Raw genomic sequence first — 21,691 nt, 5'->3', positions numbered from 1 at the left:
GAAGTGCCTGGCGGGTGAGGGTGGGGCAGATGTGAGGGGCACTGGGCCAGGGTTTGATTTCTCCCTTTCACTCACAGTTACAGCTCAGTCGGGGCATTCTGTCTTCGAGCCACACTGAGGGTGAGCATGGATACAAGCTTCTTCCCTGATGTGAAGTTATTTCACACTGTGTGGGAAGACTTTTGGGAAGTGGTTAATTTCACCGCCTCCTCAGTCTGCAGCTACCCAGATGTCCTAACGCTATATTCTTTAAAAAAATTTACTTTATTTATTTATTATTGTATTATTTAATTATTTTATTTTGGCAGGGGAGGGGCGGTAACTAGGTTTATTTATTTATTGAGGAGGGACTGGGGATTGAACCCCTTATGCATGCTAAGCATGCACTCTAAGCTATATCCTCCCCACTAACGCTGTAGGGCATGAAAACTTTAAAGGACATTACCAAATTTTTAAAAATGAGACTGAGTTAGTGGGCCTTTACCTGAATGTTTCTTCTTGGAGCTGCTCTAACTGAGTCTGCAGCTGCAGATGCCGCCTTCCCGCAGGACTGTTAGGATCTTCTATAGAATCAGACTGATTAAGTCTTTCCATTAACACCTGATTCTCTGCCAACAGACTACTCTTCTCCTCCTGCAAGGCTGCGACCTGTCAGGATGGAGGAAAGAGCGGGTATATTCATCAATTACACTGAAATCGGCATAATCACATGTGAATTACCAAGACTCTGTTTTTAAAGGAGTGCAATCAACCTCCACTTAAGACGTTGATTTTGGGAGTATTTCTCGGGCAGAGCAATATGTAAGAGTAAGGAGAATTCATTTTTTATATTTGAAAAGATAGTTCACCAAAGAAGATATACAGATGACAACTAAGGATACAAAAAGATACTCACAATTAATCAGTAAGGAAATGCAAACTGAAACCACAATGTTTTCTACCAATACACTCCCACTGGAATGCCAAAAATTAGAGACTGGCTGTACCAAGTGCTGGCAAAGATGAAAACTAATGGGAGGCTCAAACACTCCTGGTGAGTGTGTGAAATGTTCCAAACATTAGGAAAACCAGATTGCGTTTTCCTAAAAAATGAAACATGCAACCCAGACATTTTACTCCTAGGTGTTTATTTACCAAAGAGAGCAGACCACACCCTCCTTGAAACTCCCAGGATGCCTTCCCCTCCTGGTTTCTGTACCACTTCCCCGGTTTTACCTTCTCTTTCCCTTCAGTCAATTGTTCTTTATTTCTCTGCTACAAGGACCCATGGCTTTTCTTTTCTAAGTACAGTGATGGCTGCCAGTTTCCTGGCTGTAAACGCCATTTACTCACTGACAGCTCGCACGTTTCCACTTCCAGCCTGGACCCCTGAACTGGGTATCACATTCGCTTGGATGTCTAATAGCATCTCACATCCAAACTGTCCAGGTGGGACTCTCAGCTGCTCCCGACGCTCCGTCCTCCCCTCCATCCTTCAGGGGCTCCATCAGAAGCCAGAACATTTCACTCTGACACCCACATCCACACTTTCAGCACGTATCACTGGCTCTGCCTTCAGACATGTTTTGACCACTTCTCAGTTCTGATTTAGGCCAATATAATTTTTTAATGCAATGGCCTCTAAATTAGTCTCCTTGATTTGGCCTTTAGTCTCTTCTCCAACCAGCAGCCACTAAAATCCATTAAAACAAAACTCAGATCAAAAGCCTCCAGTGACTTCCCACTTACTCAAAGTCTTTACCAAGCTTTAAGGGTTCTCCAGACGGATGTCCTCTTCCTTGGCATGTACCCCTGCCGTCCTCACCCTCCTGCTGCTCCTCAAACTCAGCAGCCACACTCCCATCCCCAGGCCTGTGCCCTGAGCCTGTGCACGTTGCCCCGGGAAATCTGCGAGGGCTGCTCCTCCACCCGCACAGGATTCTGCTAACATGTCACCTTCTCCGGCAGCCTTTATGGGGCACCCATGTAAAACGAATCCTTCCCACCCTTCTCTCCAGTCTGCCTTCCCTGCTTATTCTTCTCTAGAATACTTAACACTACATCGTAAACTATATTCTTACTTTGTTTATTGTCGGTCTTCTTTCCTCGAGTGTAAGCACCTTGGGGCAGAGACGTTCTATCCACGTCTGTGTTTCCCCATCTTCACTGTATCTAAGGCAACTGGAACAGTGGATGGTATGGAGCACGTGCTCAGTAAATGCCGAATAAATGAATGAACCTGAAACGCCAGCTCCATGACTTGTCAGATTTCCATAAATGCATGAGTCTTTGCTCAGAATAGGGCAGCGGCTCACTTCTATGCCACTGGGCTGTCTCATTCATTTCTGGTCTTTTATTCTTTTTAAAATAAATAGATAAGGCTTTAAAAATTTTAAACTTTCTTTGCTACTAATTTCTAACTTAAACTGCACTTTGGTTTGAGAGCATGATCTAAAGACACAGATTCTTTGAGTTTTATTTAGAACTGCTTTACAGGGCAGAATGTGGTCAATTTTTTTTTAATTGAGTTATAGTCAGTTTACAAATGTTGTGTCAATTTCCAGTGTAGAGCACAATTTTTCAGTTATACATAACATACATATATTCATTATCGCATTCTTTTTTGCTGTGAGCTACCACGAGATCTTGTGTATATTTCCCTGTGCTATACAGTATAGTCTTGTTTATCTATTCTGCATATGCCTGTCAGTATCTACAAATTTCAAACTCCCAGTCTGTCCCTTTCCACCCCTCTCCCCGCTGGCAACTACAAGTTTGTATTCTGTGTCTATGAGTCTGTTTCTGTTTTGTATTTTCTGGTGGTTTTTTTTTTGTTTTTGTTTTTTTTTTTAGATTCCACATATGAGCGACCTCATATGGTATTTTTCTTTCTCTTTCTGGCTTACTTCACTCAGAATGACATTCTCCAGGGACATCCATGTTGCTGCAAATGGTGTTATGTTGTCGTTTTTATGGCTGAATAGTATTCCATTGTATAAATATTAGAATGTGGTCAATTTATATGAAATGATCTCAAGTGTACAAAACTATACCTTAATACTAGCCTTATGAGACTAGCAAATGCTGCTAAAATATTTTAATTCAATATATTTGGCAAGAATCCTTTTCACACATACAGAAAAAGGAGACCAATTAAAAATAATACATAAACACGATTTAAGAAAAAAAATTAAGGCAAAGGGGCTTATCATAAAATATAAAAAGCTACAGTTTCCAGCTGAGTTTTTCCACTTCCAAGAGACAATTAGTTTTAATGTTCCTAATTTTATTGCTCCTGGCTATGACTTTACATCTCTCAATAATGTTACATTCCACTCTTTCTTGATTTATCAACCTCAGACATTATCAGGTGACTCTCTCCTCTGACGTGTGAAATTATAGCCACGTGTGCCATCATCTCTCCTTTGCACAGTTACAGCACTATTCTTGCCTCCGTCACTGGTCACCTCTGCAGTTTTAAACACCCACTCATTGACTCATTGACTCAGTCACCTGCTCCCTCATTCACTCACTCAAATATTCACCGTGTTCCACTGCATGCCAGGCATTGCTGCATGTGTGTGTGTTAGATGTTCAAAACAAAGCATCCCAGTAAACATATAAACAAAAACAAATCACACTGAACAAGAAAGGAGACTAATAAAAATGTGCAAAAACTAGAGTGGAGAATGCTGTGCAGAGGGCTAAAGTGAGAATGAGAGGAGAGGCTGGATGATGCCTTCAGACTGGTGACCGAGGAGGGCCTTCCCAGTGAGGACAGATTTGGTACCAGGCTCACTGACGTGCCCAGTAGATATTTTATGACAAATAAACCAGGTGATTTAGAGCTGAGACTGGACAAGAAGGAGCCAGCCAGGGAATGACTGCATTTGTGTATAGCTCAATTTTAAAACTTGAAAAAATTAAGAATGATATTATGACTGGGTAAATACCATTTACTATGAAACTTGACAAGTGTGCAAAGACTACACTTCTTCCTATCTGCATCCAAAGCAGTGACCAACTCTTATGTCTTTCAGAGCAAAATGATTTCAGTAGAAAATATTGTGAGCGCCGTGGACCCATGACCCAGCTTCAACAAGTATCAAAACTTGGCCAATTATGCATCGTCTGTTCTCCATCCACTCCCCCCACCGCCCTGATTTTGACAGAAACCCCAGACAAATAATTTCATTTCTTACTTTCTGTCTTTTCTGTTTGTGAGAGATTTCTTCAACTTTATTTTCAACCATCCCATCAATTTTTTATATTGACATTTCTATTTTTAATTTACTCGAGTGTCTCTTGATGTCTGATTTTTTTCTTTTTGAAACAGCATCCTGTCCTCATTTGATAGATGCGATACCTTCACCAATTTCACTGAGGGAATTAAGTAGTTAAAAAGAAGACTCACTTCTTGGGGCCCCAACCTTCTCCACTTCCTCTAGGGCTAGTTTCCTGTTTATCCCTTTCTTGTTATGCAGATTTTCCTGACACTCAAGAGTCAGTTAACAGCACGTCTTGGCTACTGTATACAGTGCTGCTGTGAACACTGGGGTGCATGTATCTTTTCGCATTAGAGTAAAAAGAATAAAATAATGCCATTTGCAGCAACGTGGATGGACCTAGAGATCGTCATTCTAAGTGAAGTCAGCCAGGAAGAGAAAGAAAAATACCATACGATATCACTCATATGTGAAATCTTAAAAAAAAAAAAAAGGACACATGAACTCATCTACAAAACAGACACAGACTCGCAGACATAGCAAACAATCTTATGGTTACTGGGGAAAGGGCGTGGGAGGGGATAAATTTGGGAGTTTGAGATTTACAAATGTTAGGCATTATATATAAAAATAGATGTTTCTAAAAAGTTTCTTCTGTAGACACAGGGAACTATGTTCAATATTTTGTAATAACCTTTAATGGAAAAAAATTGAAAATGAATATATGTATCTATATGCGTGACTGGGACACTCTGCTGTACACCAGAGATTGACACGTTGTAATTGACTGTACTTCAATTAAAAAAAAAAAAAAAAGAAAAACAGAATCACAAACACACACACAAAAAGAATCAGTCAACAGCAAACTGTTCATGGGATTCACTTCTGGGCTTAACTGCAAGAAACTGGTCTTTCTGTGAATTAGAGAACCCAGAAAGGTCAAAAGGAAAAGGGCCTTACCCTGTAATACTGATACTCAGTCTAACCTCCTTACTTCTGTTTAACCTCTTTAGAAAGGAACCCTCCGACTGGGAAGCGGCTACAGGTCAGCGTGTCTGCCGCGGGGGACAGGGTGATGAGGCCGAGCTCCTCCGCAGGGCACCCGCTCCGGCCTCACTGCGCCTCCCGCGCACTGCGTTCTCTGGGTCCTGCAGCTGCCTTCCTCGGCAGCGGCGCTTCTGGCCACTGCCCCCTTAACTCCTTTCAGCCCCTTAGGCACTTTCTCCAACTGCCTTCTGCCCGTCTGAGGTTGATGCTGACTGGTGCAGTGCTGTCACTGGCTGTCACCAAGCTGCTCGTTCAATATTCAGGAGTCCGGTGAGCCAACTGTTAAACTATCAATAACTTGGAATCGGTCACTGAGAAGGTGTTTATATCGCGGAAATTGGCAAACTGCGGAAATTAGCGAACACTACAAATCAGGGCTTCAAAAAAATCTCCCCCACCCTCTGGAGAGGGGATCTCTCTCCTTTCTCTTCTCTTGTGAGCTCACCCCATTTTAATCCACTCTCTCTCTCTGGCCTTCTGAGACGGCCCCGCGCTCTGTCTATGGTGTGTGCGTCTCTCTAAATAAATCTACTTTTACTCAGAAAAAAAAAAAAAAAAAAAAAAAGGACTGCGAGAAGGAAGGAAAACTCCGATCTGCTCAGCCTGCACTCTTTCACCAGGATCTGCTTTTTCTTCTTCTTCTCTAATTAGGACCCAGCGCACATGGTGGGCCTCAGGGCGTGAGTTTTGAACAGGCAGGGCAGGAACAGACCTCTTACCTGCAGATCCAACTCGTGGCACCTTTGGGCTATTTCCTCCTTGGCTGACAAAGCTTCATTTAATTCCTCTGAAGTTTTCTTCAGCTGGATGGAAACACAGAGCTACAGTTAACATTTCAATATCAAGTGGCCACAGCTAACAACTGCATACACAGAATTAAAACATTTCCACCTTTTCTTTCTGTGGGGCGGGGAGAAATCAAGAACGCTTTTGCACAAGTCAAAGGAGGCACTTCTAACTTTGAACATCTTTTAGTCCTAAGTCTTGTCTTTCCTGTACTTTGAATTTGGTTCTTTGAATAGGGGTTCGATTGATAAAACATATAGCTAGCGTATTTCAACCCAAGTGTTTAAGTCATATTAAACTTTTGTGTTAATTTTGTATATCACAGTTTTGAAACTTTCGTTTTAAAACAAAAGACTTTAGTTATTCTGATTCTCAACACAAACCAAACAGTCCTGAATTGTGTCCCATTATTATAATAAACTCTAAGTTAGCATACATAAAAAGAATTCATTAAAGTTAATTTTTTTTAAAAAAAGAAAAAAATGATTAAAATAAAGTTATATGGGCTTTTCATGTGACCAAACTTCTATGTAATACAGATACAAAAAAATGCACTCAAGCTAACAAGTTTAAAATCAAACACCACAAAGGAAAGAAAAGACAAATTACAATTTGTGTTACAATTATAGCCTGTCTAAAGATTTTCCTGCAAAACATTTAGAAACCACAGGGAAGAAATGAGAGAAAACACAGATTACAAAGACTGCTACCCATGCTTTGGAATAGATATCCCAGAATAGCAGGAAGATGGAAACTGACAATGTAACAGTATTTTATTAAAAAGCAATAATTAAAATTACAAATCAACATTCCTATTAAAAACATAAGAATACATTGCAGAGTTCCTTTAAAAATATTGTAGTTCCAGGAAAAAAAGAAAATAAACAGACATAAAACCAAAAAAAAAAAACCAACCAAACCAAACAAAAAAAACAACAAAAGAAGAAAAATACTGTAGTTCCTTAGTGCATTTAAATATTTCCTGACCAATTGGTCACTTCCTCACAAGGATGAAGGGTAGAGGAGACATTCAATTAAAGAATAACAAAAAATAAAAGGTAAAATATCCTTTGCATTATAAATAAACCAGAAGATTAAATGCATGTCATTTTGCATGAAGGCATCTATTGTGTTAAATGTGGCATACAGAAAGATACCACTAATGGAAAAACTATGACTAGAAAATACAAATTACAGTAAGTTAAAGAAGTTAATTTATTTTAAAGGGGCTGGGTTATGCAATAATACAGTTATGACAAAAATTTAATCACAAAGGTGTGATATCCATTAGTAAAGTAGCTTAAGTTCTTGAATTTTTGGCAAAAACAAAGAATTATACCAATATATTTTGTAAACAATTTCAACGGAAACACTGCTCTCATTCATGTCTAAAGTTTCTCCTTTAATCTCTGCATGGATAAAACAATGCAAGGTCAGGTACCTGGCGGTCAAGGTCAACGTAGGCATCATTCCCAGCAGAGACAGGAGACTCTTTACTCATCAGCTGAAATCAAGATTCAAAAGATTACAACCATGAGACGGAAAAGCCAGTCTATATAATATGCTTACACAACAAACATGAACACCCAGTGGCTAGGGAATTATAAAAATTAAAATGAAAACACAAATGTAAAAGGGACACTTTCTTATATGTGGAAGCTTCTGTCTGGACCTTTGTTGCACTGCAGGATTAGCCCTCACTTAAAATTGTATGTCTAAATTCTGGTGCATCCTTAAGGTAGGGCAAGTCATGAGAACCAAGTATTGCTTACTTTTCTCACTAAAAAGACAGGTCTTTAATTGAAAAATGTGGCCAAATGCTTGAAAACATTGACTTTTCAGTAAAAAAATACAGCAACATGAAGTAACTCTTTCTTTCCAATGAATAAATGTGGGCAGTGTCAATCCCAGCCCAAATTCCAGGCGAACGTTCACTGATCCCTCATGTTGCAAAGAGATCCGGAGGGGGTGACAGGGTCTGGGGAGAAAATTCCGAACGTGACAAATGTCAGGGGCATGTTCAAACGTCCCAATCCTCTACTGTTCCCTTCTCATGTTCTGTCCGAGGGACGACAGAAGAGGGACAATTAGACGTGTGGGGATGGACTAATGGGAGAGCCTGTCATTTCAGCCTCACCCCACTCTCTAAAGAACTGAAATGCTAAGTTCAGCTGCACCTTTTTCTTGGCATCCGTGGTTCTCAAAGTGAGGTCCCCAGGGGAGGGTATAACTCAAGTGGTGGAGCGCGTGCTTAGCATGCATGAGGTCCTGGGTTCAATCCCCAGTACCTCCTCTAAAAATAAAGAAATAAGTAAACCTTATCACAGCCCCCTCCCCAAATTAAATAAATAAATTAATTACTCTTCAAAGTGATGTCCCCAAACCAACAACATTGGCACTGCCTAGGAGTTGGTCTGAAATGTAAATTTTTGGGTCCCCGCCCAGATTTACTGAGTCAGAGACTCAGGGGTTAGGGCCCAGCATGCACACCTAGGTGTGAGACCCACCTGCGCTATACTGATGTCCTAAGAAGAGTGAAAATCTCTTTGCATTTACAGGGGGAAAAAAAAATCTCAGGAAGGGTTAAAAACAAAAACAAAAACAAAAAAACACTGGATTCACCATTTTATGCTTTTATTTTGAAAATATTAATAAAAAGATATTTCAAATATCTTTCTTCCTGTTGAAAAAATAAAACCCAACGCAGAGAGGTTAAAATTCATAAAAAAATATACAGAGAAAAAAACCCATTTTTCTACCATCCAGAAATAATCACCTCTGTAATTTCAAGGTGTTTAAGAAGCTGGCTGTGCCAGGGGGTCTCACACAGTTCAAGTAAGAAGGACAAGCACTGTATCGTGTGATGAGGCTTCCAGGTCCTGTCCCTGTGGACTTTCTCCCTGTTTTTCCCTCACCGCCCACCGTTCTTACATCCCCAAACATTACTATTTTGTCTGCCTGCAGTTGACTCCCCCGCCTTCTGCCAACAGCATCCTCTTATTTTTGGAGTCTCCCCCTCCACACTTCACCATCAGTTTCTAGTCAGTTACCTTCTGTTTCTAGTCAGTTACCTTCTGTTTCTAGTCAGTTACCTTCCGTTTCTAGCCTAGAGTCCATGGTCTATTTATTTTGATGATTTTTGTCAATATAATCAATTCTCTTACTTTAATTCCTTCTACTTGGCAAAAATCTCAATCCGAGACAAATCCAACTACCTGTCTCTTCTGTCCAAATATCCTAACTGCTAAGTACTAAGAGAGTGAAAATATTTTTAAAATCATAAAACACAATATACAGTTTCCAATCTCAACTGGGCCTTCAGAGATGCCCCAAAAGTGCAGCTTTGCTTTCCTAATCAACTGTCTGTTTACTGCCTTTAGAGGTTACTCCAGACCTTTCCTGCTCTCCACACTTCACCAACTCCCGCCACTCTCCATCAGAAAACCCTTCTCCCAGGTAAGAAATCCCCCAACTTCCTGTACCTTAACCTACAGAATTGGCAGCATTCATGCCCATCCTTTCCTTCTTCAGTCTTGTTATAGTACAAGTGCCATTCCTCCCATGCCAGGCCAACTCCTCCACTTACACGCTCTCAGCCCTGTCTCTTCCCAGCTTCTCACAGACCCTGGACCATTTACCATCGTCTCTCTTGGAATCTCAACCTCTCTCTCTCTTTCTTGTCGCTTCTTCCTATTTAGCAGTTAAAGAATTAAAAACAGTATCATTTACTTGACTACCATTCACATTTCTCCAGAGAAGATAACATACAAATGGCCAAGAAACACATGAAAAGATGCTCAACATCAGGGGTCTTTAGAAAAAGGCGAATCAGCCATAATGAGAAAACCACTCCACACCCACCAGGATGGCTGTTATCAAGAAGACGGACAGCAACAGGGGTTGACAAAGAGGCAGAGAAATTAGAATCCTCATGCACTGCTGGTGGGAATGTAAAATGGTGCAGCGCTGGTGGAAAACACATCGACATTTCCTCAACAAGTTAAACATGGAATTACCAAATACCCAGCAGTTCAGTTTCTGGGTATATACCCCAAAGAATTAAAAACAGGTGTTCAAAAAACCCCATACGCTCACATTCACAGCAGCACTATCCACAACAGCCAAAAGGGGGAAATAACCCAAATGTCCATGAACGGATGGATGAATAAACAAAATGTGGAATACTCCCACCACGGAATAGCATTCAACCATAAACAGGAAGTGAGTATTACTACCTGTGACAAAACCACCTTGAAAAAGGCAAATTTTATGTTATGGGTATTTTACCACAATAGGAAGAAGAAAAAAATCAAAGTAGCATCTGAATAAAGACACACAGACTGTCGTCTTGCAAAAGCCATTCTTCAACTCCATACTTCTACCCGGCCACCCCCACCTTTCTCCCGGATCCAGTCGGTCCCCAAGCCTGCTGACTAAAGCTCTGACGACTTTCAGTCTGCCCACTTCTCTCCAGCCTCCTGCCATAGCCCAGCCCAGGCTTCCACCGCCCTCGCTGGATCGTCACTGAGGGCTTAATGCTCGCCTCTCCCGAGCCGTGCTCTGCTCCAATTCAATTCTTCTTCGGATTTTCTCCAATACAGACTTCAGTGTATTTTCTCCCTAAAATCTACTCACTGGTTTCCAAAATTCCCAACTCTTTTAACAAAACCATTCATTGTCCTACTGACCTTAAGGTTCCCGTCTCATCTCCGGGCACCTCGCAGAGTGTGCTAACGGGTTCTTCCTTCCACACCCCCGACGGGCCAGGCAGCACCTGCTCTTTCGTGCCTCTGGGACTGTGTGCACGACAACGTCTGCCCCTCCTCACCGCGTCCCATCCTTCGGTGCTCAGGTTAGTTCCCCGGGGAGCCCTCCCCAGCATGCCTGAACTGAGTCACATACGCCTGTTTTTCCCCTTGATGGCACTTTCTACTTTGAATGCTTTGAGTTCTCTAAATTGCTCATTTGGCCATTTCTCCTTTTAGACTAACATTCTGTGAGGCCAGGACCATGACTGTCTTTTCCACAGCTGGAGCCCAAAGGTCCATTATAGCTCCTGGTGCATATTAGATGCTCAGTAAGTTACTTGCTAAACGAGTAAAATGAATAAGCACGTAATAGAGGTACCGTCTGAAAACCTAATTGTACCTACGATTTTATGTATTGCTCTGTTCACTTGACATTTTACATGTTTTCCCTTTGTCAGAAGGTACTCCTTTTTTGGTTTCAAATACCAGCCACAGAATATCCCATGGGATAGAGGTCATGTGCTCACCAGTAGCTATATATTGTTTTCACATTTCTGTTCATATAATACAGTTTAATAAACACTGTTGTGTCCAATCTAGTTATGAATTTCTAAATAATTCCCTGGGATAGATTCATAGAATGAAAATCACCCAGTCACAGATTTTAATGAAAAAAAACCCCTTGATTAAAGATCCAATACCTGTTACTACAGAAAAACTGGAAAATGCAGAACCATTTAGAATTAACATTTTGGAAAGTTGCTTGGTTTTCACTCATCTTAATTTTTATTTTAAACAAAAATGGGATTATACTGTTCATGTGCTCTGTATCTTACCTTTTTAAACCTAATATAAACTTTCCCCATGTCATTACATATTCTTCAAAAAATATGCTTTAGTGTCTACGTAACATGCCAATATATTATTGTACCATAATTTATTTATCCGTTCCCCTGTTGCTGGGCAGTTAGGTTATTTCTCATGTTTCAGTCCTAAAAGATAATGCGGAAATAAACAATCTTGAGGTGACACAGTACGTCATGGAAGTGGGGTCTCCATGGATCTGAGTTCTAAGTTTGTCACCACTTCTTGTGTGAACCTGAGCAAGTAACTCACACCGTCCAGGCCTGTATCCTCTTTCTTAAAATGGCTACAATAATTGGACACACCTCAAAGGATTGTAGTTGATTTTTTTGTCATTTTAAAAATTGTGGTAAAAAATATAGAACATAAAATCGGTCATTTCAACAATGTTTTATGTGCACATTTCAGTAGCATTGATGACAACTGAAGTGAATTTTAAATGAGTTAACAGATTTAAGTGTTCAGTGACTACCCGCACTTCTGAGCACACAGCAGGTGCTAAACAAACGTGTATAACTAATGTCACTATCTGTGTATTTCAGAGCTCCTTCAGCTCCTAAAAGTGGAACCACAGGACTAGCTGCAGTAAGGCAGCACAGTTAATGGCCCTCTCATTATTCTTCTTGCTTTTGTTTAGTAACAGAATCCTCAACTTTTGGCTGGGTCCATGACCAGCGGGAATAAAGACCACGTTTCAGAGTTTCCATGTGTGGCAGTGTGAGTAACAGCTGGATAACAGGAGGGAGAATTCCTGGAATTTTACTTAGAGGAAGTGGGGGACCCTCTTTCAGCCCTGCCTGCTGGCTGGACTGTGAACGTGAGGGCTGGAAGCCAAGCAGCCACAGCTGGCCACGGGGTGGGACTCACGCGTTAAGGATGGCAGACAGTAAGATGCAAGAAAGCTGCGTCCCTATGACTACAGAGCCAACCCAGGACCACTTAAGAGCGAATTAAACTTACACCTTGCTTGGGTGATCATCATTTTGTCATTTTAACACTCAAGACCTTGTGTCTTACATGGCAAAGAGTTTACCCTCCTCCCTTCAGCGCTGTCTGCCAAACTGATCATCTGCTAAAGCTTTGCTTTTTTGAAAAGGTCCTGTATAATGAAAAGTTTGGCTGACCTCTGTCCCCATTTACTGGGAGGCAGCCTCCAGATTCCTGGAACTTCTCTGACTGTCTTTGTTATTCATGGTGGGCCCTTAGATAGTTTAAGCAAACGTGATGACTCTGGTTGGAGGCTGCTGGTGCCAGAAAAACCAACCATGTACTAGAAGGTTGGCGCTCTGTGCCACTTGGTATCAGCCTGACCTCTGGGGAGGAGAAGGCGCTGGAAATTTAGTTCAACTTTGGGGCCAGTGATGAAATCAATCACACCTATCTATGAAACCCCAATAAAACTATGGACTTGAAAGCTCAGGTGAGCTTCCCTGGTTGGCAGTACTCTGAGTATTGTCACACATTAATGCCGGGAGGGTGACATCTCGTGATCCCATGGGGAGGTGACAACAGAGGCTTTGAGTTTTGGGACCCTCACGGACCCCCACTGTGGGGGGAGCTGGTTCTGATGTGTATTCTTTTGCTATAATAAAACCATCATTGTTATTGAGTTCTGTGAGTCACTCCAGCAAATTATCAAATCTGAGGGGTAGTGGGAACCCCTGGATTCATAGTGGATCGGATTTAAAAGAAAACATGTTATCTTAATTTGAATTTAGCATTTTTCATGTTTGTCTGTTGTGGTTTTTTTTCCTGTTAGTTACATTCTTACATTCTATACTGTTTCTAGTTCCCTTAAAGTTGTCTTCCATTGCTTTTATGATTCAAAAATTCTCACATCCTAAGATCAGCCAATTATTAATCTATATTTTATTTTTACTCTTATAGTTCTATGTTTGAACTATATTAAGTTCTATATATAGAATATAGTTCTAGATTTGATGGAGTTCAGGACACGTGACCCCAAAACATGGCTCCTTGGCATACTGAGTGTTTCAGGCTGAAGGGATTTGTGCCAGAGCAGGTTAGGAAAGATTTTTCTGATGTTCCTCTGAAGCAGGTCTTAAGACCTTCATGTGAGAGGCACCTCACTGTGCTCAGAGGAAAGGAGTAGCCTTATCTCCAAAGTCAGAGGGATGTGGAAGAAATCTGAACAAACGGGAAGGACTGGCTGCTTCCCTAGAGATGACACCGAGCTCAAACTCTTTCTTGCCCTATCACACTTTCCCATGTAACTCCACTCTTCATCAAACCTCGCAATGAAACACTCGGGTTTAAACACTTCTTTGGTCTTTATTTCTTTATGAAGGCTCCTGTGTCGTGTAAAACTTAAATAAATGTGTATGTTTTTTCTCTTGTTAATCTGTGTTTTCTATGGCGGTCCCAGCTGACAGCTTGGAAGGATGGAGGGAAAAAACATTTTTCCCCTCCTACAGTTTCAAATAAATATTCATTTAGAAACTGCTTTGGGTGTGATTGGAGTTGAAGACTCATTTTCTGCCAAACAAGAAATCAGTATTTGGGGGGAAGGTATAGCTCAGTGGCAGAGCACATGCCTGGCACGCACAAGGTCCTGGCTTCCACCCCCAGGCCCTCTATTGAAAATAAATGAACTTCATTACCCCTCCCCCCAAAAAAAGAAATCAAAACCTAAATGTGAGAGAGACTGCTGGTTTAACACAGATATTATTTGTAATGGCTTTAGGAGTTAGTCTACTGCTCCTAATTCATTAGGGCATTTTTAAAGATTAGGACTAGTTACCAAATATCCATACCTGTAAGATAAATGTTTAACATTAAATAAAAATGAGGGGTGGGAGGGTACAGCTCAGTGGTAGAGTGTATGCTTAGCATGCACAAGGTCCTGAGTTCAATCCCCAGCACCTCCATTAAAAAAGTAATAATAATAATAATAATCAAACCTAATTAAACCCCCGCCAAAAAAAAAAAAAAAAAGCGAAAAATGAGACAAGCTATATCACAGGTGTAAGGAAAAAAATTCTCAAAAACTAAGTAGGAGAATCGCTTTTTAAAATCTTGACTTCAGTTCCTTAAACTCATGTTTGCTGCTTTAAGGTCTCGCACCCCGTAAGCACAAGGGTCCAACGTACCTCCTGAATGGCTGTCATGACAACGTGCTGAACGGACTCCTCCATCATCATAATGGCCTGGATGTACTCTGCAAACAAGAACAACCTGGGATGTCACCGTTCAGGGTAACGGCAGTCGGGGGTGGGGGCAGCTAAGGCATCGCGAACTCTTGTCAGTAGTTTCCTGTGTGTTGATTCTTCCTCCGATTCCTCAGATAGGGTTCAGAGGTAAAGTAAAGGCTGAACATCACAGAACTCATCGTCCCTTAAAATAAGTGCCTCCTCCCACCCACTCTACACACGGAAAGTTGAGGGTACAGCTAAAGGTCACGGGAATGGCGGGTCTCAGGAATGCCAAACAAGGAAACGGTGGAGCCTAAAGCCAGCATGGAAAGGACTCTGTATTCCTGTTTCTAAAATCAAAAAATCTTTCACATTATTCTCTGTTACACATTAAAAAATTTTGAAGTCTGTGTTTTGTTCTTACGAGACATCAAAGCATTGAATTTTGTATAATTCCTTCCTTAACATTTCCTATAATTAAAAAAAAAACCTTAGTGACCCTGAGAGCTGCTTAGGACAAAGAACTGAGATGAATTTAAAATAGAGATAAAATACTTATTGTATAACCCTGGGCTTAAAAAATAACAACCCATGTCTCTAATAAGCTAAAGCACCAACTGCATCCATCCTACCTTCACCCCTGCCCCAAAGGGGGAGGATCCTCAGCCATTAAGTGGGGACAGAGTTGAAAAAAATATTTTCTTCCCAACTAAAACACCCGGGAAGGGGTTTACATTATTTTCAAATCCAACAATGGATGAAAAAAGTGGCATGAGGCATAAAAGATTAATAGGCAGCTTGGATTTCAACAAATATGGTAAATATAGTTTAATGAGCAACATTTAAACAAGTCAAGTCATTAGGAAAGCCTTGACCAGCCTCTCCCCACTCTATACCCCCCAAAAAACACCAAAAACTTGTCTTAGCACTCCAGTTTTATATAAAATAGTCTAACTGTGAAATTGTTACAGTAACCTTTTGGGAAGAGACTCAGGTATTTGGAGTACCAAACTGTAATCTCTTGCTTGATAGGTAAATTGTTTAAAAAAAAGAGAGAGAGAATTTTGACGGCCCTATTAAATTATGACATTCCAGTTGTTAATGTCAAAGCTTTTAGTTTTTAAGGAAGTACCGTCTTCCAGCTACTTGTACCCAACCAACGTGCGGTGACGCAGACAACAAGACACAACACACTTAAATCGCAGGCATGGGTCTCAGGCCAAAAGCAGGAATGCATCGTCACTTAACCACTATCTGGTCAAAAAAAAAAAAAGAATTCCTTTAGTCTGAACTCAACTTTCTGTTTGCTTTGCTTTGTTAGTGAGGGGCATCTGTGTGTGCTGGGATGCAGGGGTGCCAGACACAGAATTCAAAGGCTACGGAGGAGCTGGCGGAGCTGGGATCAGAATGGAGGACCGTGGACATGGAGAGGACAGGCAGCGGCCTGGTCGCGGGAGGGAGACTGATGGCAGCCCGGTGGTCGTGAAGGAGGTGACGGCGGACAGGGAGGTCGGGGTTAGTCAGGTGTGAGGGGAAGCGTTAGTTAAGAAGCGGTGTTGCCACGTCAAGGCCCTTCCCCGCGAACACCGTAAAATGCCAGATGATAAAATGAGGATGAGAACCCCGTTAATGTACAAATTTTGAAAAATAAAAAAAATTTAAATCTTAAAAGTCCAAAATACAAGTGTATATGATTACTGAGGCCATGCTGGAGAATGAAGTGTGTGATGTCAGGGAGTTTATCCTGAAAACTTAGCCTATGGGTCCAGAATGTATAGCTCGGTTTAGTACTGAGAGTATTAAGTTATAATGTGGAAGAGACACAGATTTTCATTCCCATCTAGCCTTTCCCAAGCAAGAACTCCTGGGCAAGTCAAATAATACCTATAAGGTTTAATTTTCCCACCTGTAAAAAGTGGTTTTTGTTACCAGGCAGAAGGGAGACACTCAGTAAATATTATCATTAGTCTGTTTTCACTAATCTTTGCTTTTTCCAATTCATCACCATTTCTCTGTCCCAGTTTGAGACATCAGATAACTGAGATAAATGTAGGCTGAGCCAACGTGCTGAGCAATTACTCCTCACTTCTAGGGACTGAAAAATACATCCTCTAAACAGAATGCCCTGTCTGTGCGGTGCCTTGTGAATTACAAAGCAAATACATACATGCGGCTTCACTGACTCTGCGTGACGATCAGGTGTGGTGCCCTCACTCTGCAGAGGAGGAAACAGGCTGAGTGTCTGTCTAGTCCATGTCAGGTGGCAGACGGCACGGCCACTCTGTAAGCCTTATGTCTGTGTCACCATGGGCAGTGACTCAAGTTCATTTCATTTGATTCTTGGCTCTCAGTTGTGTTCCTGAGAGCAGAGTCTGCCCCCTGGACAAGGGAGACGTTACAATCCTGTTCAAAGTTTCCACCATTTATATAATTTTCAGGGAAAAACTCAATCTAGGTGCTATACAGAACACTTGGTCTGTGTGAGAATCTCAACAAATATTATGATTGCTTTTCCATAGGACTATGCTTATCGATGACAGCCTTGTCTTTTCCTGTTCATACCCTGTAGTAAGTAATCGGCCAAGTCTTAACAGCTATAAACTTCCAAGAGCTGAGGACTCCCTAACAGAATACATTCAGAAGTCCTTATCTGAATTCAATAAACTCTGCTGAATAATATAATAATACTTTAATAATAAATTTAATAATTTAGTAATAATTTTTCATCCACCTTTTCAAATCAATGCATCTACTTAGAGATTTAATGTGTCTTAAACCTTCATACTGACACCAATCTTCTAATCTTTCACAAGTAACTTTTAGATAGTTCAGTAATATATAAACAATACAAATGTAGCAAATTCTCTATTTTAATTCCTGAGTTACACAGAATGAACAAGCTAACTTTTACTATAGACTACAGTATGCTAAAATCTTAAAAGGAATGAGGATAGAGAGAAGTAAATACATTGTTAGAAAAAATTCCTGAATCAGAGACCAATAAAACTGGTCACAGCTTCAGGAAATGAGACTGACTGTTATTAAACTCATCACCAGAACACCCAAAAGGCTAGTTAAGAATCTGCCTTATATTAGCAAGGATGGAATAGGAGGAACAAGAAAAATACCTTTGGGCTTAGGAAGAAATCCATCTTCTTCCAAGGTCACGTAAATCACGGTGAAAGTGTCCTCGTCTTTTAGAACAACCCCCAACTACCACTCTGCTTGGTCGCCTTTGGTCCCTTCCTCACTGGTCTCCGCTTATAGCTGCGGGTTCTTTTCAGCACCTCACAGGTGACCCAAGTCTTTCTGACACTCAGTTTCTACTGCTCTGATTACTCTTAACCCATTATCCTCCTCATCTTTGCCCGGACACCTTCCCTGACCCAAGCCTACATGGTCCCCCATCACATTTCACTGTCCCAGCACTCCCCACTTCTCAGGCCAGTTAAGAGAGGCATTATTTATTCCTTCCACCCCCTCACCCCTCTCAACTACAGTTCCACTAGGGCAGGTACCACATCTGTTTTGTCTGACATTGTGTTCCAAGCCCCAGCATAAGGCAGGAATTCAGTAAATGTTTATGAAATAAACCCTTCATACTTGTAACTTAAAATACCTAATCTTAAGTTCCCACAGTGGAATTGATCATTATTGTTAATTATTAATTAATTTGGCTGGACTGTCTAATTAATGGTAAATTTCATCACATTCGGTGCAGTTAAAAATAATCTACTCAAAGAATGACGTCGTCTTGTAGAAAAAGGAAGCATATCATCACAAGCAAATTAATTCTACTTGTGAAACTCTTCTAAGCTTGAAAACAGATTACTAGCAAAAATCATAGAAAAACGGCATTCTCTGAGGATGGTCTTAAGGCGAGGTTGTTATCCGCACTTGTGATTTACATCTGAAATACACCACGAGTGTTGTTCTCCTTAGTCACCTGACAGGCACAGGCTGACTTGTAGGGAATTACCTTGCTTCTGCTCACAGTTCACAGCACAGCCCAGGATGAGCTGAAGCATCCTCCCGAGCTCTGCGGCGTCGGCATGCTCCCCGAGGAGGTTCACGTCGGGGAGGGTGAAGTCGTTAATCTGCTGCCCCAAAATCTGGACAGAGAAAAGCAGATGAGAACTGCGTTTACATCTATACGACCGGATAAAATACTAGGCAGAGATGTTTGTCAGCACCAGAAAGCTGTTCCTTCAATCTGAGGGCAGAGCTGTAATGTCATTCGCACTGCCCATTTCTATTCACGCTCCTGTACGTAAACTATAATAACTATGTTGAGTCACAGCAACTTAGTCCCTAACCTGGGACGTGGTGTGTGTGCACTGAGCAAAGAAGCTGATATGACCGAGCCCGCCACCTCCCCCGGAGGGACCAGACGTGCGCGCTCTGGGGAAGCAGAGCCCGGGAGTTCTGACCCAGGGGCACCCGGAGGAGCAGAGATTAAACACAGGTGCGCGCCCACACCGGTAAGATTCCCCTGGCCACCTGCACTCCATCCGACTCCGAAATGCTGATAACAAGGCACCTATGTTAGTAAGGAGAATGGAGGATTCCTTGTTGGGGAAACTGGCCCCAATGAAATGACATATGCACACAAAAGGGTAGGTTTCTGTCTGACAACCCGGCAGTGAAAAAAGAAGATGCTGAAAGCACAAAAGCAGATTGAAAGTGGCTGCAGGGGGGGGGGTGGTGAGAGAGGGGCTGAGAGGAGCAGTATCTGGTGGCTCACAGTAGGAAGTAAGCATCTGAGTCTCAACGCAGCAGGAAGCCATGGAAGATGACTCTGAGGGGGAGAGTGACGTAATCAAATTTTCATTTAAAAAAATCACCCTGGCTTGAGAGGGGAGAAGAGACTGCAGAGGGGATGGAGTGAAACCAGGGCCACCAGTCAGATGGCTACTCTAAGCAGACACAGTGGCGGCCTGGTAGTGGGTGGTGGCAGCGGAGACGGAGAAAGCTGTATTTTGCAGGTTTAACTAATAGGTCTTGCTGATGACATCAGAAGAAGGAAGGGCTGTAGGATGGGCTGTGGGTTTTGGACTTGAACAGCAGTGTAGATGGCTGGGCCACCTACTGAGACGACGAAGACAGACAACGTAAGCACAGGGGTAGATTTAGATGCAGGTGAGCTTGTTGGGAAGGAGCAGTAAGGAAACGACATAGGTGTTCTGGGCTGCCTGTGTCCACGTGCTCTCTGTGATTATGAAGCTTAAACGAGTTCCATGGCCTGATTTTTCCCCTCAGCGGTGTCTTGACTATTGTGATGCAGACTCAGAGGATAAACTGAGTTAATTTAGCAATGGGGGTTTGCCAAGGAATAAAGTGGAGGTAGGCAAGGGACTTGTTAATAAGAATGCGTGGACTCTAAACCACCTTCACAAGTAAGGGAAGAAAGGAGAGAGTTAATAGACAGCAGAAAGGCAAGTTTAACACAAATGAGTAACCATCCACAAACTACCCATATGACAGTGAAAAAGATTATTTATCTGGCAAGCACCTAATAGCTGGTTTTTTGAATCAATATCCTAGAAACTACGATGGAAGGTGAGACTGATTATTAATTCTGAGGTGATTTTTCCTTTACTCGAAACTACTGTAAAACTGAAACACTGTCAAATTAAACTGCCCTACAGTAACACTTTCAAGCAGAGCAAGAAAGAGCCCTCACCTCATGATTGTAATCCAGGATTCCCTTTAAAATTTTCTTCAGATTGCTTATCTGTTCGGAGAGAGAGAAGACAACTGGGTAAAAGGCGACCACAGATGAACATATAGTTTAGCCTAAAAAATTTCTGAACCAACGAATCATTCTTGATAATCATAAGGTAAACATAAAAAGTAACATTGAACAGTATATTTGAATTACTTTCATAAAAAAGGACTAACAACGGCTTAATTTATCTGATCTAAGAGATTTATAAAATAAATTAGGTTTCCAATTATGTTAAAATTTCAGTCTTATGATCACATTGACAAAAATTGGAGAGTCATTAAACGAGATTCAACTGTAAGATTAAATTATGTAGATTTTCTGCAGGGAGGGGAAAAATGTGTCATCCTTACTGAAGACTTGAGTTCAGTGCTGTTTTCCCTAGAAAAGCAGAGTTGCATCTTATATAGAGGTTAAGTTCTAAAGTTAGAGCATTAAGCAAGCATTACAGTCAAAATTACCCTTGGAAATCTTTTTTTAAAATATATTTTTATTGAAGCATAGTCAGTTTACAATGTTGTGTCAATTACTGGTGTACAGCACAATGCTTCAGTCATACAGGAATGTACATATATTCATTTTCATATTCTTTTTAACCATAAGTTACTACAAGATATTGAATATAGTTCCCTGTGCTATCCAGTATAAACTTGTTGTTACCCCTGGAAATCTCTTACAGCAACTTACAGAACAGGTTGTCACCTATGAAGGAATGTCTCCAAATTCCTCCACTGTCAGAAAAGAGTGCGTGTCTTCAGCTGAGCACCAAAGTAAATATTTAGGAGCCTTAAGGTTAAAAGAATACCACTATATCTTTAAGTGTTGGTATAACGCTCAGCATCACAAGACACTTGTGCTATGTGGAGCATCTCAGTAACAAGGCAGGGCGAGGGCCCAGCACTCACTCAACTTCACAGCACAGGTTCCCTGACCATGCTACCTGGGGGAAATCACAGGCAGAATCACCTGCAATATTCACTGTAAACTTGTTCTTTGGGTTGGTTTTTTTTTTTTTTTTTTTTGGTGGGAGGAGCTAACTAGGTTTATTTATTTATTTTTAATGGTGGTGCCGGGGACTGAACCCAGGACCGTGTGCCTGCTAGGCATGCGCTCCACCACTGAGCCATCCCCTCCCACTGTACACTTGTTTTTTCCCCTTCTTTT

At 41.4% G+C, this 21,691-nt stretch overlaps 1 protein-coding gene across 3 annotated transcripts in view; it reads right to left on the bottom strand.

The window, feature by feature from the left end:
* HOOK3 (hook microtubule tethering protein 3) overlaps positions 1-21,691 on the bottom strand; it is an 88,218-nt gene that overhangs the window by 41,385 nt on the left and 25,142 nt on the right. For all 3 annotated transcript variants that reach the window (XM_064477383.1, XM_031439971.2, XM_031439972.2), the window contains exons 4-9: positions 20,486-20,536; positions 18,782-18,914; positions 14,761-14,828; positions 7,480-7,542; positions 5,972-6,055; positions 485-648 (exon numbers count right to left, since the gene is read on the bottom strand). In XM_064477383.1, the coding sequence (XP_064333453.1) occupies positions 485-648; positions 5,972-6,055; positions 7,480-7,542; positions 14,761-14,828; positions 18,782-18,914; positions 20,486-20,536 (563 nt within the window). The remainder of the gene's footprint in view (positions 1-484; positions 649-5,971; positions 6,056-7,479; positions 7,543-14,760; positions 14,829-18,781; positions 18,915-20,485; positions 20,537-21,691) is intronic.

This window comes from Camelus dromedarius, chromosome 22 (genome assembly GCF_036321535.1).
Source record: "Camelus dromedarius isolate mCamDro1 chromosome 22, mCamDro1.pat, whole genome shotgun sequence".
Lineage (NCBI taxonomy): Eukaryota > Metazoa > Chordata > Mammalia > Artiodactyla > Camelidae > Camelus > Camelus dromedarius.
Note: the sequence above shows the minus strand (reverse complement) of the source record. Positions and strands in the feature narration are given on the sequence as shown.